We start from the raw sequence: 18,179 nt of genomic DNA on the forward strand, positions 1-18,179 counted from the left end.
CGATAGTTACTATTTCCCCTTTTTAATTATCAGGTAATTTGTGCATATTTATGTGGAAGCCTTCGAATGCCGTTTCAGCTTCATGGGACGGAAAAGAGTCTTTCGGGAAATAGATACCTGTGTCTTGCCGAAGAGACCCAGCAGCCTGTGTCAACAAAGTTAGGCAAACAAAATCTTTCCGGAAGAGCTGAGGGACCTGGGTGCAACGCATTCTGGGAATTGTAGTCTCTGGGCGCTCCCGGCTGAACACCGCCCTGCGGTCTCTGCGAGAAAGAGCCAGAAGCCGCCAGGGGAGGGCGAAGAGGAGGGCGGTGGGGGGCGCTCTGCGCGCGGTGCGCCATGGGACGGGTAGTTCGCGGCGCGCGCCCCATCGCGTTCCCAGGTAGGGAACGGGACTACCCTACCCGAGAGGCGGCGCGTGCAGGGCGAGGGCAAGCCGGCCAGGGCCTCGAACAAATCAAATCGAAGCAAAGAAACTGCCGGCTTTCAAAATCCTCCTCCTCCGCCATCATCCGCCGCGGTGCGGAGAGCAGGTGGTGCTGGAAGCGCGTGGGGCCGGGAGCTTGAGAGAGCTGACAGACTAGCCGGCTGGACATCTGGACCGCTGGATCCGGAGGTGGCGACCCCGGCCTGACCCGGACCCTAAATCCGTCCCCGCCCCACCGGGCGGAGGCGCGCGCTCGGTTCCCTCCACGCGGCGGCGCCGCCTGTTTACGGTAGAGTCAGGGTCCCTTTCCTTTCCCCGTCACCTGCCTGGAACAGGGGTGCGGGGCGAGGAGGGCGTGGCGCCCCTGTGCGCCTTCTGCCTGCCCCCTCGGCCTTCTTCACTTAGCCTTCGACGACCGAGCGCCCCAGGGGTGGCGGTGGGAGTGGGGTTGTTGGGCGGCGCTGGCTCCTTTCACAAATGGGGAAACTGAGGCTTAAAGGGCGTCTGATTCGCCAGAGCAGCTCAGCCAGCAGCTGCTAGCAGTGGCGTCTCATATTAGCATCGTTGTCAACCGGAGGCGGTGCGAGTCCGCCGGGGATTCCAGATGGGGCTCCTGCGCCGCCCGCCTGTCATTTGCGGCCTGTATTCGCGCGTCGCTCCCGCGGCGCCGCCTCCCAGCAGGCCTACGCCCGCGGGGGGCCCGGGCTGGCGCCGCTGTCCCTGGAATCGATGTGAGTCACTGCTGACGCTTTGCAGGAGCATGCATCTCACCTCAGAAAGTCTCCGACGCTGCTGCGGAGCGGGGAGAGGATGTTTCTCTATTAACCCTTTGCTTTTGCTCTGGCGCTGACCCTTTGCTGACCTTGGACAAATCAATTTACGTTTCTGTACTCCAGTTTCTTGGTCTATAAAGTGTGTGTGGAGGGGTGCATCTCTTTGTCTCGCTCTCTCTTGGACTGAGGAATGGGCCCCCTTTCAGCTGAGAAGTTCTGTCCCTATTCTATCTGGAGGCTTCACCACCACCTTTTACCCTCAAATTGTCCCATCTCAGAACTGCAAGAGATGCTGGGGTTTCAGGTTATTTTTTTATCTTTTTAGAGACAGGGTCTCCCTCTGTCACCCAAGCTGGAGTGTAGTGGAACGATCACCGCTGAACTGCAGCCTCAGCTTCCTGGGCTCAAGCGATCCTCCCACCTCAACCTCCCAAGTCATGGGGACTACAGGTGCCATCACACCTGGCTAATTTTTAAATTTTTCTGTGGAGACAGGGTCTCATTCTGTTGCCCAGGCTTGTCTCGAACTCCTGGTCTAAAGTAATCTTCCCGCCTAGCCTCCCAAAATGGTGGAATTACAGGTGTGAGTCACTGCACTGGGCTGGTTTCTGGTTAATTTATTTTTTGAAACAGGGTCTCCAGAAGTACAGTAGCAAGATCTCAGCTCACTGCAGCCTCCACCTCCGGGGCTCAAGTGATCCTCCCACCTTAAATCCCAGGTAGCTGGGACTGCAGGCACCTGCCACCACACCCAGCTAGTTTTTGTATTTTTAGTGGAGACGGGGTTTCGGCATACTGCCCAAGCTGGTTTCTAACTCCTGAGCTCAATCAATCCGCCCACCCCAGCCTCCAAAAATGCTGAGATTACAGGAGTGAGCCATTACACCCGACTCTGGTTAATTTTTTTTTTTTTTTTTTTTTTTTTTTTGAGACGGAGTTTCACTTTTGTTGCCCACGCTGGAGTGCAATGCCACGATCTCGGCCCACCCCAACATCTGCCTCCCGGGTTCAAGCGATTCTCCTGCCTCAGCCTCCTGAGTAGCTGAGATTACAGGCATGTGCCACCACGCCCGGCTGATTTTGTATTTTTGGTAGAGACAGGATTTCTCCATGTTGGCCAAGGTGGTCTCGAACTCCCGACCTCAGGTAATCCGCCCGCCTCAGCCTCCCAAAGTGCTGGGTTTATAGGCGTGAGCGGCCGGGCGCGGTGGCTCAAGCCTGTAATCCCAGCACTTTGGGAGGCCGAGGCGGGTGGATCACGAGGTCAGGAGATTGAGACCATCCTGGCTAACACGGTGAAACCCCATCTCTACTAAAAATATAGGCGTGAGCTCCCGCACCCCGCCTGGTTAATTTTTTTTTTTTTTTTTTTTTTTTTGAGACTGAGTCTTGCTCTGTCGCCCAGGCTGGAGTGCAGTGGCGCAATCTCGGCTCACTGCAAGCTCCGCCTCCCAGGTTCATGCCATTCTCCTGCCTCAGCCTCCCGAGTAGCTGGGACTACAGGCACCTGCCACCAGGCCCGGCTAATTTTTTGTATTTTTTTTTTTTTTTTTGAGACGGAGTCTCGCTCTGTCACCCAGGCACCCAGGCTGGAGTGCAGTGGCGCGATCTCAGCTCACTGCAAGCTCCGCCTCCCGGGTTCACGCCATTCTCCTGCCTCAGCCTCGAGTAGCTGGGACTACAGGCGCCCGCCACCACGCCTGGCTAATTTTTTGTATTTTTAGTAGAGATGGGGTTTCACCATGGTCTCGATCTCCTGACCTCGGGATCCACCCGCCTCGGCCTCCCAAAGTGCTGGGATTACAAGCGTGAGCCACCGCGCCCGGCTAATTTTTTGTATTTTTAGCGGAGACAGGGTTTCACCGTGTTAGGCAGGATGGTCTCCATCTCCTGACCTCGTGATCCGCCCACCTCGGCCTCCCAAAGTGCTGGGATTATAGGTGTGAGCCACCGCGCCCAGCCCTGGCCTGGTTAATTTTTATGCAGTTTCAACTGGTCATTTCTTGAGCACCTTCTAAATGCCAGGCTCTGTGGCAAGTAGAGTGATCCTGTCAAAACATAGGTCAAATGACATCTGCTTTCTGCTAAAAACTTCAGTGGCTTTCCTTGTCACTTACAGCGAAAGCCACTGTTCTTCAAATGGCCTTTATGACTTGGGCCCCTTGTTAACTCTCTCGTCTCTTACCTTGTTTTTTTCCTCTCTCTCTGTGCTTCAGCTCCACTGGCCCTGTTGCAGTTCCTCCAACCCTCTGCCCCTACAAGAGCCACTGCATTTGCTACTCCCTTTGCAGGAATCATGTTCCCCCAGATGTGTGCATGGCCCAATCCCTGACATCTTTATTTAACTATTTCCTAATAATGCTTTTTTGTTGTTGTTAATAATGCCTTTTGTTGTTGTTGTTGTTGTTATTTGTTTTGAGACGGAGTCTTGCTCTGTCACCAGGCTGGAGCGCAATGGCGCGATCTTGGCTCACTGCAACCTCCGCCTCCTGGGTTCAAGCAATTCTCCTGCCTCAACCTCCTGAGTAGCTGGGACTAAAGGCATGTGCCACTGCTCCTGGCTAATTTTTGTATTTTTAGTAGAGACGGGGTTTCACCATGTTGGCCTGGCTGGTCTTGAACTCCTGACCTTGTGATCCACCTGCCTCGGTCTCCCAAAGTGCTGGGATTACAGCCGTGAACCACCACTCCCGGCCCCCTATCCCCCACTTTTTTTTTTTTTAAATCACATACTAAATGTGTCATTTAGAACACATGCTTCAAGAGGTCAGGGTTTATGTTTCCTTTACTGCTATACTCCTGACCTGGAACAACATCCAGCACACGGTAATAATCAATGTTTTTTTGAACGAATGAGTGGACACCTTACCCAGGATAATAATTCATGCTTATTGATAAAGGCAGACAAACCAGGGTGATAAGTTAGAACCCAGAGGAAGCCTAGGGGTGGGAGGATTCAGGGTATCACAACTGTATCTGAGAATGAGGAGGTTGTAGGAGGAGGCCTTTTGGATAGCACCCCCTAGTTCTGCCCCTCATATCTGCTTCCTTGGTCTCTCCTGATTACTTGCTGTTTCTCCTCTTTTTTTGGAGCATCTCACAGATACATTTATTCATACCACAAAGTAAACACTATGCAGGTATGTAGTGATGTTCCACGTTCCTGTCTAATATAGCTAGCTTCAATTTATAGGCAGTACACGTGAGATGTTTAATCTCACATGTACTCCAAGTAAAGATGGAGTACCATGAGCAGGCGCAGGAATTCTCAAAGCTTTACTTGTTGTTTTAAAAATTTTCATTTATTGGCCAGGCGTGGTGGCTCATGCCTGTAATCCCAGCACTTTGGGAGGCTGAGGCGAGTGGATCACGAGGTCAGGAGATCGAGACCATCCTGGCTAACACGGTGAAACCCCGTCTCTACTAAAAATACAAAAAAATTATCTGGACATGGTGGCGGGTGCCTGTAATCCCACCTACTCAGGAGGCTTAGGCAGGAGAATGACGTGAACCCTGGAGGTGGAGCTTGCAGCGAGCCGAGATTGTGCCACTGCGCTCCAGCCTGGGCAACTGAGCGAGACTCCGTCTCAAAAAAAAAAAAAAAAATTTTTTTTTTTCATTTATTTAGTTACTTTTAGAGATAGAGCCTCCCGCTCTTGCCCAGACTGGAGTGCAGTGGCAGTCATAGCTTACTGCAGCTTTGAACTCCTGGGCTCAAATGATCCTCCTGCCTCAGCCTCTCCAGTAGCTGGGACTGACTACAGGCACGTGCCACCACACCCAGCTAATTTTTATTTTTATTTAATTTTTTTTGAGACAGGGTTTTACTCTGTCACCCAGGCTAGAGTGCAGTGGCGAGATCATGGCTCACTGTAGCCTCTGTCTCTAGGCTCAATCAATCCTCCCACCTCAGCCTCCCCAGTAGCTGGGATTACTGGTGCACACCACCATACCCCACTAATTGTATTTATTTTTAATAGAGATGGGATTTTGCCATGTTGCCCAGACTGGTCTTGAGCTGCTGGGCTCAAGCGATCTTCCCACCACAGCTTCCCAGTGTGCTGGGGTTTCAGGTGTGAGCCACTGCACCTGGCCAGCTTTACTTTTACCAGCACTCCTGATTTTATAAACAGTAAGGCTTATCAACCCCATTTCTACCCAAATCTTCTGGTAAACTTGAGTATAGTAGGGCTTCATAGGTGGCAGCCCTGTCCCTGTCCTATTATGATGGTAGCTGTTGTGATGTGGCCATCTCTGATCTCCTAGAAACCCCTGAGGGGCCACTGTGGCCTGCCCAGTCTCCCGACCAGGGTTGAAACCAGACGTGCAGTGGGGCTGACCCCTGTGCCCCACCCCAGAGTCATGCCAGCATGGGTGGTGGGGCATTCTCTGGGATGAATGATCTGGATCCCATAGCCATCTGTGTCCTGTTTGAGGAATGGGACCCTCAAACAGAGAACAGCCAAGATGCTCAAGCAGGTGTGTGCTTGGGCCAGACTCTGCAGCCTTTGGTTTGGGACTTGACTATCATTCACTGAAGGGGCCCAGGAAATGGGCAGCTCATGGTGTTGCTGGGTGTCCAGCTGCGGCAGTTTAGCAGAGGAGGGCTTGTAATGAGATGGTAGCTCCTTATAGGCTAAGACATGATTTTTCTGTTCTCTTACTACCTCCTGCACCTTCTAGAACTGTTCCTTCTCCAGGCCGGGCGCGGTGGCTCACGCTTGTAATCCCAGCACTTTGGGAGGCCGAGGCGGGCGGATCACGAGGTCAGGAGATCGAGACCACAGTGAAACCCCGTCTCTACTAAAAAATACAAAAAAAAAAAAAAAAAAAAAAAATTAGCCGGGCGTGGTGGCGGGCGCCTGTAGTCCCAGCTACTCAGAGAGGCTGAGGCAGGAGAATGGCGTTAACCGGGAGGCGGAGCTTGCAGTGAGCCGAGATTGCGCCACTGCACTCCAGCCTGGGCGAAAGAGCGAGACTCCGTCTCAAAAAATAAAAAAAGAACTGTTCCTTCTCTGATGCTGTTTTCCTTTCTTCCGGTGGTTTAGCTCTAGAGTCTCCATAGCAGGGGAGGTAGGGTCAGACTCCTGAGATGGCTGATGTCCTACCCTGCCCCCTAACCAGGGGCCCCAGGAGACTCCTTTTTCTTACTGCAACTTTGGCCTCCTCAGTCTGCAGATCTCCAGGGGAGCCCACCAGCCTAGTCGACATGGCCTCAGAAGACATTGCCAAGCTGGCAGAGACACTGGCCAAGACTCAGGTGGCTGGGGGACAGCTGAGTTTCAAGGGCAAGAGCCTCAAACTCAACACTGCAGAAGATGGTGAGTTTCTGGAAGTTGTGCACTGGTGTGTCCAGGGGAGGAAAGGGAGTGTACTGAACTCTTACTGGTTGTCTGTCAGGCTCTTTCTGCTACATTGTCTCCATTATTTGTCCCAGCAGCTCTGTGAGGTATCATTGGGCCTATTCTAACAATGAAGCTCAGAGGTCGTTTGCCCATGAGCAAGCTCCCCTGCACTTTGCATGTTTGCATTGGGCATCCCTTTGTGCCCTGCCCTTTCTTTCTCAGGAGGGGATGGTAGGTAATGAGGGGCCACAGTTAGTGCCAGTCCCAAGATACAGCCTCTGACTCTGACTTCATATCTGGTGTTCTCCCCACCCCTGTCCTTAACCCCCATGATCCCAGGCAGGCCTGCGAATAGCTGCAGCTTTCCCCAGAGCTGAGGCTCTGGTGGAGCTGCATTAAAACAACCCGGGCCCTCTTGGGAGATGCTGGTTCATGCAACCAGATGTACTTGGGAGAGGGATGGCTGTCTGTGTGTATACAGGTACTGCAACCACAGAAAACTAGGAACCAGACAGCAGACCCTGTCTTTTCATCCCTCGTCAAGGCTTGGCTGCCACTGACCAACCCTGAATCCCCTGGCACCTGCAAGTGAAGGCACCTGCATCAAGTGAGGCCTCCTGGGATTCTGGCCCAACCAGGGGAACTGGTCTAGACATGCCTGGTTGTCATGTTTTGTAGGCAGCCTTGTTCTCCTCTCCAGATCGGAGGCTGCTTGAGTCCTTGGGTAGCTGGGAGCGTGCTGATGCACGTTCCTAACATCTCCATAAGGCCTAACATTTGTAGACTTCCTCCCTGTGCGTTTATCACTTTCTTTTTTGAGATGGAGTCTCACTCTATCACCCAGGCTGGAGTGCAGTGGCGTGATCTTGGTTCACTGCAAACCTCTGCCTCCCAGGTTCAAGCGATTCTCCTGCCTCAGCCTCCTGAGTAGCTGGGAATACAGGTGCCCGCCACCACACCCGGCTAATTTTTGTATTTTTAGTAGAGATAGGGTTTTGCCATATTGGTCAGGATGCTCTCGAACTCCTGATCTCAGGTGATCTGCCCACCTTGGCCTCCCAAAGTGTTAGGATTACAGGCGTGAGCCACTGTGCCCAGCATTTTTTTTTTTTTTTTTTTTTTTTTTTGAGATGAGTCTAACTCTGCCACCCAGGCTGGAGTGTAGTGGTGCGATGTTGGCTCCTTGCAACTTCTGTCTGCCAGGTTCAAGCAATTCTCCTGCCTCAGCCTCCCAAATAGCTGAGACTACAGGCTCACACCATCACGCCTGGCTAATTTTTTTTTTTTGAGACATAGTCTTGCTCTGTTGCCCAGGCTAGAGTGCGGTGGTGTGATCTCAGCTCACTTTAACCTCTGCCTCTTGGGTTCAGGCAATTCTCATGCCTCAGCCTCCTGGGTAGCTGGGACTACAGGCGTGTACAACTATGCCCAGCTAATTTTCTTTTCTCTCTTTTTTTTTTTTTTTTTTTTTGAGACAGAGTCTTGCTCTGTCACCCAGGCTGGAGTGCAGTGGTGCGATATCAGTTCACTGCAAGCTCCGCCTCCCTGGTTCACACCATTCTCCTGCCTCAGCCTCCCGAGTAGCTAGGACTACAGGCACCCGCCACCACGCCTGGCTAATTTTTTGTATTTTAGTAGAGATGGAGTTTTACCATGTTGGACAGGTTGGTCTTGAACTCCTGACCTCAGGTGATTTGCCCGCCTCAGCCCCTAAAGTACTGGGATTACAGGTGTGAGCCACTGTGTCCCGCCTTCAGCCTATTTTTGTATTTGTATTTTTATTATTGTTATTTTTTTGAGACATAGTCTTGCTCTGTCACCCAGGCTGGAGTGCAGTGGCATGATGTTGGCTTACTGCAGGCTCCGCCTCCTGGGTTCACGCCATTCTCCCACCTCATCCTCCCAAGTAGCTGGGACTACAGGCGCCCGCCACCGTGCCCGGCTAATTTATTTTTATTTTTATTATTATTTTTTTGAGACGGAGTCTGGGGCTCTGTCGCCCAGGCTGGAGTGCAGTGGCGTGATCTCGGCTCACTGCAAGCTCTGCCTCCCGGGTTCATGCCCTTCTCCTGCCTCAGCCTCCCAAGTAGCTGGGACTACAGGCGCCCGCCACCACACCCGGCTAATTTTTTGTATTTTTAGTAGAGACGGGGTTTCACTATGTTAGCCAGGATAGTCTCGATCTCCTGACCTCACGATCCGCCCGCCTCGGCCTCCCAAAGTGCTGGGATTACAGGTGTGAGCCACTGCCCAGCCAATTTTTTTGTATTTTTAATAGAGACAGCGTTTTGCCATGTTGGCCAGGCTGGTCTTGAATTCTTGACCTCAGGTGATCCGCCCACTTTGACCTCGTTTATCACTTTTGATGCTTGTGTCACCCTTGTGAGAGATAGATGGGAATGTTGCTGTTTTATAAATGAGAAAAAAGAATTTAGTAGACTTTAAGTAACTTGGCCAAGGTCACACATTTGATAAGTAGCAGAGCTAGGATTTTCACAGAGGTCCAGTGAAATCCCTATTCCTGTGCTTCTAATTAGACATTGAGCTCCATTTAGGAAACATGGATTTGATGCTAAATGCCATTTATTGAACACTGTCAGATAAGGGTATTAAGTGCCAGATAAGTAGTATCTCAGTTTATCTTCACAAAATCCCTTGAGATAGATTGCATTTCCATTTTGCAGATTGGAAAACTGAGGTTTAGGGAGGTGGTATGACATGCCTAAGGGCACAGCTTTAATGAGTAGGGCTGGGATTAGAACTCAAGTTTTGGGCCAGGTGCGGTGGCTCACGCCTGTATTCCCAGCACTTTGGGAGGCCGAGGTGGGCAGATCACCTGAGGTCAGGAATTCCAGACCAGCCTGGCCAACATGGAGAAACCCTGTCTACTACAAATACAAAAATTAGCCGGGTGTGGTGGTGGACACCTGTAATCCCAGCTACTCTCGGGAGGCTGAGGCAGGAGAATTGCTTGAACCCAGGAGGCGGAGGTTGCAGTGAGCCGAGATTGTGCCACTGTACTGCAGCCTCGGTGACAGAACGAGACTATCTCAAAAACAAACAAAAAACAAAACAAAAAAACTCAAGTTTGGCTGGCTCTGAAATCCATCCAGTTAACTTCTTTACTCTCCCAGCACAGGCTGAATGTGGTGTCTCCCATTTTGTAAGTCCCCAGGGGTGCCCAGCTTAGCCAGCTCCTAAGAAGCAGCAAATCTGGAATAGGAATGATATACCCAGGCAACTAATTGAAGGCAAAATGTGAATATACTCTATGAAAACAAGTGAAAAGGCTCTGGGAAGTAAGGCAGGGAGAGAGCTCACTTTTACTTTAAGAGCACTCAGGAAGTCTTTTCATCCCTTGCCAAGGCTTGGCTGGCACTGACCAACCCTGAATCCCCTGGCATCTGGAAGTCAAGTTACCCGCATCAGTGAGCCATCCTTGGGTTCCGGCTCAACCAGGGAACCTTAGGCCCACCTTGGACAACTTCTTAGGGAGCCCCTACTAAGTTATAAGTCCTTTCTCAAGACCCTTCTTGACCAGAAGGTCAAGTTCAAACTTTATCTCCCATACCCATCTCTGTCTCTTCCCTCCCACATGTCGCCCTACTCCATCCTGTACCAGCCAGACTCAACTTTATGTTTCATGTAAGTTTTGGTTTTGTTCAGATTTTATAATTAATGCAGGTTTATTATAGAATACAGAAACATTCAAAGAACAGGGAAAAAATATATCCTCACTTTCATATAACCCCAGGGATATGACTACTATTTTTTTTTTTTTTTCTGAGACACAGTCTCGCTCTGTAGCCCAGCCTGGAGTGCAGTGGCAAGATCTCGCTCACCGCTTCCCCCACCTCTTGGGTCCCGGTTCAAGCAATTCTGCCTCAGCCTCCCGAGCAGCTGGGATTACAGGCATGCGCCACCATGCCCAACTTATTTTTGTATTTTTAGTAGAGATGGGGTTTACCATGTTGGCCAGGCTGGTCTTGAACTCCTGACCTCATGATCCGTCCACCTTGGCCTCCCAAAGTGCTGGGATTACAGGCGTGAGCCACCGTGCCCAGCCTAGTCTTTTTTTTTTTTTCCTGAACATAGCTGAGTTCGTTTTGTTTTGTTTGTATTTTGAAACAGAGTTTCGCTCTTGTTGTCCAGGGATTAGTGCAATGCCATGATCTCGGCTCACTGCAACCTCAGCCTCCCAGGTTCAAGCAATTCTCCTGTCTCAGCCTCCCTAGTAGCTGGGACTACAGGCACCCACCACCACACCCAGCTAATTTTTATATTTTTAGTTAGAGACAGGGTTTCATCATGTTGGACAGGCTGGTCTCCAACTCTTGACCTCAGGTGATCCTCAGGCCTTGTCCTCCCAAAGTGCTGGGATTACAGGTGTGAGCCACCACTCCCGGCCCATTTTGTTTTTAATTGGGATTATGTTATAGATCTTTTAAAAGCTGCTGTATAACCTGATATATTGAGAATGTTTTACTTCAAGTAGTGAAAAACACACAATCATCCATTATCCTACCAGCTAGAGAGAACTGCTATAACATTTGGTTTCTATGTTCCTAGACCTTGTTATATGCACATGTGTGCATGTGTGTTTGTGTGTGAATACATACGTTTTTAAAGAGTGATCAGCCCAAATGCTTGAGTAACCTAATTTTTCACTTATTGCTATAACAGATTTTTCCAAGTCAAAAACACCTGTGTCATCTTTCATAGCAGTGCTGGTGTAACTATTTGTATAACGCGCCACAGTGAACCTCTGTCCTCCTCTCTGTCTTCCTGTCTCTCTCTTTTTTTGTTTCTTTTGTTTTGAGAAGGCAGGGTCTTGCTCTGTCCCCCCGGCTGGAGTGCTATGGCATGATCATGGCTCATTGCAGCCTCAACTTCTCAGGCTCAGCTGATCCTCCCAGCTCAGCCTCCCAAGTAGCTGAGACTACAGGTGCATGCCACCACACCAGGCTAATTTTTTTTTTTTTTCTTGAGACAGAGTCTTACTCTGTCGCCCAGGCTGGAGTGTAGTGGTGTGATCTCGGCTCACTACAACTTCCGCCTCCCAGGTTCAGGTGATTCTCCTGCCTCAGCTTCGTGAGTATCTGGGATTACAGGCATGTGCCATCACGCCCAGCTAATTTTTGTATTTTTAGTGAAGATGGGGTTTCACTGTATTGGTCAGGCTGGTCTTGAACTCCTGACCTTGTGATCTGCCCGCCTTGGCCTCCCAAAATGCTGGGATTACAGGCGTATGCCACCATGCCTGACTTTTTTTTAAGTTGGAGTCTTGCTCTGTCTCCCAGGCTGGAGTGCAGTGACACGATCTTGGCTCACTGCACCCTCCTCCTCCCAGGTTCAAGACATTCTCCTGCCTCAGCCTCCTGCATACCTGGGATTACAAACACCCACCACCACGCCCAGCTAATTTTCGTATTTTTAGTAAGACAGAGTTTCACCATGTTGCCTAGGCTGGTCTTAAACTCCTGGGCTCAAGCAATCCACCTGCCTTAGCCTCCCAAAGTACTGGGATTACAGGCGTGAGCCACTGCACTGGGCCTTCTGTCTTCTCTTGATGGACATTTAGGTGGTTTGGAATGTTTCATCAAAATAAAATAGTACAGTAGTGAACAAACACCCCCCACATGAATCACTTAACAATGAAAGCCTTTGTGCCATCGTGCCTGCTGGCCCTCTGGCTTGGGTGCCGTTTCTCTGCTTGGCCTGGTACACTGCCCATCTTTGGAGGCTCCACACACACCACCCACTTGGCAAAGTCTTCTTTGCTGTGAGCAGCCAGTTGCTCTTTTCCCTCGGCTCCCAAGCCTCTCTACATGCCTGGTTTTAACACTCATTACAGAGAAATCATCTGCATAGCTCTGTACTCTGGACCATGAGCCTGTCCGATTCTCTGTAAGCCAGGGCTCGTTGCACGGTAGGTGCACCATAAACTATTTAGTGGCAAGGTAGTTGGTTGCCAACCTCTCTCCTATCTTAGCTGTTTGTGACTCCAAAAGCCTAAGGTTCTCTGCTCTTTGGTCCCTGGCAGCTAAAGATGTGACTAAAGAGATTGAAGACTTTGATGGCTTGGAGGCTCTGCGTCTGGAAGGCAACACAGTGGGCGTGGAAGCAGCCAGGGTCATCGCCAAGGCCTTAGAGAAGAAGTCAGAGTTGAAGGTGAGCAGAGTGGGGCGAGTAGGCCCAGGCTGGTTTGAACAAGCTTCTGTTCATACTTCCACAGCCCCTGCCTGTGTCCAGTCTCTTCCAGGCCCATGCCTGTGTGGCTGTACCCCAAGCAGCTCCTCTTCCTCTGGCCTCCCCAGGGCACACAGCATTGGCTAGGGACCCTCTCCCCGTAGTCAGCAGACCCTGAGAGGGTGTTGGGGTGCAGGAGGAGTTTTGGCATGACACCTGTGAAAGATAAAGTAGGGAGAGCCTTTTGCTCATAATGCAGAGCTGTCACATGTGAGGCGGGAAGGTTGCAGAAATAACCAGCAGGAGCCTCTGACTGTGAGGCTGCTCTGACAGACCCACCCTCTCGGAGTTGCAGAGCAAAGATTGTCCATTGAAAGGAGTCTCGTGTTGGGCAGAAGTGGCCAGGCCTTAGCTCAAATGCTGCAGCAATAGGAAGGTGCTGTAGCCGGAGACTGCCAGCTCCCTACACTCCTCGCAGCAGAGGCAAGCTCTCTTTTTTTGTTTTTTGAGACGGAGTCTCACTCTGTCGTCCAGGCTGGAGTTCAGTGGTGCAGTCTCGGCTCACTGCAATATCCGCCTCCTGGGTTCAAGCAATTCTCCTGCCTCAGCCTCTCGAGTAGCTGGGATTACAGGCTCCCACCACCACTCCCAGCTAAATTTTTTTTTTTTTTTTTTTTTTTTTTTTTTTGAGATGGAGTCTTGCTCTGTCGCCCAGGCTGTAGTGCAGTGGCGCGATATCTGCTCACTGCAAGCTCCGCCTCCCGGGTTCACACCATTCTCCTGCCTCAGCCTCCCGAGTAGCTGGGACTACAGGCGCCTGCCACTATGCTCGGCTAATTTTTTGTATTTTCAGTAGAGACGGGGTTTCACTGCATTAGCCAGGATGGTCTCAATCTCCTGACCTTGTGATCCGCCCGTCTCGGCCTCCCAAAGTGCTGGGATTACAGGCGTGAGCCACCGCGCCCGGCCCCAGCTAATTTTTTTTTGTATTTTTAGTAGAGATGGGGTTTCACTGTGTTAGCCAGGATGGTCTCGAATTCCTGACCTTGTGATCTGCCCGTGAGATGGAGTCTCACACTGTCACCCGGGCTGGTGTGCAGTGGTGCGATCTCAGCTTGCTGCAACCTCCACTTCCCAGGTTCAAGTGATTCTCCTGCCTCAGCCTGCCAAGTAGCTAGGATTACATGCACCCACCACCACGCCCAGCTAATTTTTTGTATTTTTTAGTAGAGACGGGGTTTCACTACGTTGGCCAGGCTGGTCTCGAACTCCTGACCTTGTGATTTGTCCGCCTCGGCCTCCCAATGTGCTGGGATTACAGGAATGAGCCACCGCATGCGGCTGGCAAGTTCTCTTGAAGGTTAGATCCAAGTGGTGCCCTTCTTGGCCAACACAAAGGGCAAGTCAGGTTATTCTAGCCCGTGTTCCCCAAACAGGTTCTACTAAACACCAGTCTTCCGATACGCTCTGTGAGAAAAGCAAGAGTATCATGTTCAAAGCGCTGGGAGATGTCACTGGGTATTCCCCTCTCTTTGAAATCCCAAAGTCATGAGGGAGATAGACCAGAGTTCCAGAATGGCATTGTCTCTTCATATGTGCATGGCTAGGGTTGGGCTGGGCTCTTCTGCATGCCATTGCCTGCTCACAGCAACCAGGGAAGAGACTGGGTTGAGTCTCCATTTATAAGTCAGGGGAACTGAGGCTCAGAGGGGCTCATTAAATAGCCACGATCAGTCGGGCATGATGGCTCACAGCTGTAATCCTAGCACTTTGGAAGGCCAAGGCCCAGAAGTTCGAGACCAGCTTGGACAACATGGTGAAACCCCGTCTCTACAAAAAGTACAAAAATTAGCCCAGCATGGTGGTGTGCACCTATGATCCCAGCTCCTTGGGAGGCTAAGATGAGAGGATCACTTGAGCCTGGGAGGCAGTGGTTTCAGTGAGCCAAGATTGCACCACTACACTCCAGCCTGAGCAGCAGAGCAAGACCCTGTCTCAAAAAAAGAAAAAAAAAAGCCGGGCCTGGTGAGTCACGCCTGTAATCCTAGCACTTTGGGAGGCCAAGGCGGGCAGATCATGAGGTCAAGAGATCAAGACCATCCTGGCCAACAAGGTGAAATCCCGTCTCAAAATACAGAAATTTGCTAGGTGTGGTGGCGTGCGCCTGTAGTCCCAGCTACTCAGGAGGCTGAGGCAGGAGAATTGCTTGAAACCAGGAGGCAGAGGTTGCAGTGAGCCAAGATCGTGCCATTGCCCTCCAGCCTAGCGACAGAGCGAGACTCTGTCTCAAAAAAGAAAAAAAATAGCAGAGATGTGGCCAAGCCACACATCACACTCCTGAGATCAGTGTTCTCTCTGTGGCACCAGTTTCTGCAGGAGAAGGAATATGGGACTGGGGGCCATGAGAGGATTCACCCCGGAAGGGCCTGCAAGCTTATTTACAAAGTGTCACTGCGTATTTGTTTCCTTAGGAAGGTCATGGTCAAGTTAACCACCAAGACAGTGATTGTTTCTGCTCTCCTGCCCTGGGCCTGTACTTTCCCTGAGCATAAGCTAGGATGTTTTCCAACCAAAGAACTCAGAACTCAGCCCTCCCTGAGACCTATGAAGAACAGGAATGAAGGAGCCATGGGCCTGAAGGCTACAGGACTCAGCAGGAGCTGAGCTTGCGTTCAGCACATGGGATCAAGCCCTAACAGCACCACCTTGTTTGCCGTATGTGGCCTTGCCCTGCGTGCAGCTCTGAGGCTGGGCTCTTATATGAAATAGGAGATAGAGCCCTTCCTTCTTCCTCAGAGGTTGTCCTGGGAGAGCTTGGTCGGTAGGAGTGCTGCATGCACCTTCCCGCCTGCTGCAGATGCAGTGGCTCCAGTGAATCACTGCACGCCACCTCCCAGGCCCTCCTCTGTGTAGGAAGCAGCCTAGGGCAGGGGCAGGGTGGGATCTGCTCTTGATGGCCCAGTGTTCTGGGCGTAGTGCTGATGCCAGAGGTGTTCTCTCCGCTGCTGCAGCAGTGTGCAAGTGAGGAGCGAGGTCTTGACAGGTGAGAGAAGTGCAGCCCAGAGTCACACAACTAGGGGTAGGCTGAGGTGGAGTCCAGGTGTCAGCCCAAGCTCTTTTTTTTTTTTTTTTTTTTGAGACGGAGTCTCGCTGTGTCCCCAGGCTGGAGTGCAGTGGCGTGATCTCGGCTCACTGCAAGCTCCGCCTGCTGGGTTCATACCATTCTCCTGCCTCAGCCTCCCGAGTGGCTGGGACTATGGGCGTCCGTCCACCACCACGTCCGGCTAATTTTTTGTATTTTTAGTAGAGACGGGTTTCACCATGTTAGCCAGGATGGTCTCAATCTCCTAATCTCGTAATCTCGTGATCCACCCGCCTCGGCCTCCCAAAGTGCTGGGATTACAGGTGTGAGCCACCGTGCCTGGCTTTTTTTTTTTTTTTTTTAAGAGACAGTTTCACACCATTGCCCAGGCTGTAGTGCAGTGGCATGATCATAGCTCGCTACAGCCTTGAACTCCCAGGCTCAAGTGATCCTTCCATCTCAGCCCCCTAGGTAGCTGGGACCATGTGTGTGCCACAATGCCCAGCTAATTTTTTTCTTTTTTTTTTTTTTTTTAAATGATGGGGTCTTGCTATGTTGCCCAGTCTGATCTTGATCTCCTAGGCTCAAGCAGTCTTCCTACTTTGGCCTTCCAAATTGCTGGAATTATTGGTGTAAGCCAATGTGCCCAGTCCAAGCAAGCTCTTAACTGCTTTGCTGTTCACGTGGGAGATCATTAGGACCTAAAACCTCATTTCAGAGATAGGATACCAGAGGCTGGAGAGGGGGAGTGGTGGCTGGAGTCAGCTAAATCAGGATTGGAACCCAGACGGTGTGCCCTAGAGTCCTGTGCTGACTGTTCAGCTCATTAGAGTTGGGTTTGGGGAGCTTTGTTCAGAGTGACATGCCAGTATCTGTTGTGAGGGACTGTGGCGCTCGGGCTCTGGCTGCCTGTTCCTGGCCCTATGGACCTGCGTGCAAGTGTAACTACTAAGCAGATCTGGTGTAGAGCAGACAGCTGAGGCCCCAGGTGTGTTCATGGTCTGCTTTATTGGTGGATATGCGGATTTTTCTGCAAAAACCAGCTTCCTTAGTATGTAAGGTGGGAGCAGATAACTTGATCCCCGGAGTTTGAGACAAGCCTGGACAACATAGGGAGATTCCCAGCTCTATAAAATATACAAAAATTAGCTGGGTGTGGTGGTACACACATGTAGTCCCAGCTACTTGGGAGGTTGAGGTGGGAGGATGGCTTGAGCCTGGGAGGTCGAGGCTGCAGTGAGCCGTGTTTGCATGGCTATGCTCCGGCCTGGGAGACAGAGTGAGACCCTGTCTCAAAATAAAAAATGAGGGAGGGCTGGGCATGGTGGCTCTCATGCCTATCATCCCAGCACTTTGGGAGACTGAGGCAGGTGGATCACCTGAGGTTAGGAGTTCAAGACCAGCCTGGCCAACATGGTGAAACCCCATCTCTATTAAAAAAAAAACAACAAAAATTAGCTGGGCGTGGTGGTGGATGCCTGTAATCCCAGCTACTCTGGAGACTGAGACAGGAGAAACACTTGAACTTGGGAGGTGGAGGTTGCAGGGAGCCAAGATCAGGCCATTACACTCTAGCCTGGGCGACGAGTGAAACTCTGTCTCAAAAAATAAATAAATAGATAAAATAGGCCGGGCACGGTGGCTCATGCCTGTAATCTCAGCACTTTTGGAGGCTGAGGTGGGTGGATCACCTGAGGTCAAGAGTTCAAGACCAGCTTGGCCAATATGGCAAAACCCCATGTCCACTAAAAATACAAAAAATTAGGCCGGGCGCGGTGGCTCAAGCCTGTAATCCCAGCACTTTGGGAGGCCGAGGCGGGCGGATCACGAGGTCAGGAGATCGAGACCATCCTGGCTAACACGGTGAAACCCTGTCTCCACTAAAAATACAAAAAATTAGCCGGGCGTGTTGGCGGGCGCCTGTAGTCCCAGCTCCTCGGGAGGCTGAGGCAGGAGAATGGCCTGAACCCGGGAGGCGGAGCTTGCAGTGAGCCGAGATCGCGCCACTGCACTCCAGCCTGGGTGACACAGCAAGACTCCGTCTCAAAAAAAAAAAAAAAAAAAAAAAAAAAAAAATACAAAAAATTAGCCGGGTGTGGTAGCGGGCGCCTGTAATCCCAGCTACTTGGGAGACTGAGGCAGGAGACTCACTTGAACCTGGGAGGCAGAGGTTGCAGTGAGCCGAGATTGCTCCACTGCACTCCACCCTGGGTGCGACAGGGTGAGACTCTGTCTCAAAAATAAATAAATAAAATAAGGGTAATTGAGGTATCCATCACCTTAAATATTTATCTTTATGCTAGGAACATTCAAATTTTTCTCTTCCGGCTTTTTTTTTTTTTTTTGAGACAGTCTTTCTGTGT

The 18,179-nt window shown here is 51.0% G+C and overlaps 1 protein-coding gene across 4 annotated transcripts in view; it reads left to right on the forward strand.

Moving 5' to 3' along the window:
* Positions 1-486: 486 nt before the first annotated feature.
* RANGAP1 (Ran GTPase activating protein 1) overlaps positions 487-18,179 on the forward strand; it is a 42,550-nt gene continuing 24,857 nt past the window's right edge. For 2 of the 4 annotated variants that reach the window (XM_055253052.2, XM_055253054.2), the window contains exons 1-3: positions 487-1,158; positions 6,372-6,521; positions 12,589-12,716. In XM_055253052.2, coding sequence (XP_055109027.2) covers positions 1,032-1,158; positions 6,372-6,521; positions 12,589-12,716 — 405 coding nt within the window. In that variant the 5' untranslated portion in view covers positions 487-1,031. Of the gene's footprint in view, positions 1,159-5,457; positions 5,680-6,371; positions 6,522-12,588; positions 12,717-18,179 lie in introns of those variants that run through there. The other 2 variants (XM_055253053.2, XM_063622938.1) reach the window with 2 other exon arrangements.

Source organism: Symphalangus syndactylus, chromosome 18, assembly GCF_028878055.3.
Source record: "Symphalangus syndactylus isolate Jambi chromosome 18, NHGRI_mSymSyn1-v2.1_pri, whole genome shotgun sequence".
NCBI lineage: Eukaryota > Metazoa > Chordata > Mammalia > Primates > Hylobatidae > Symphalangus > Symphalangus syndactylus.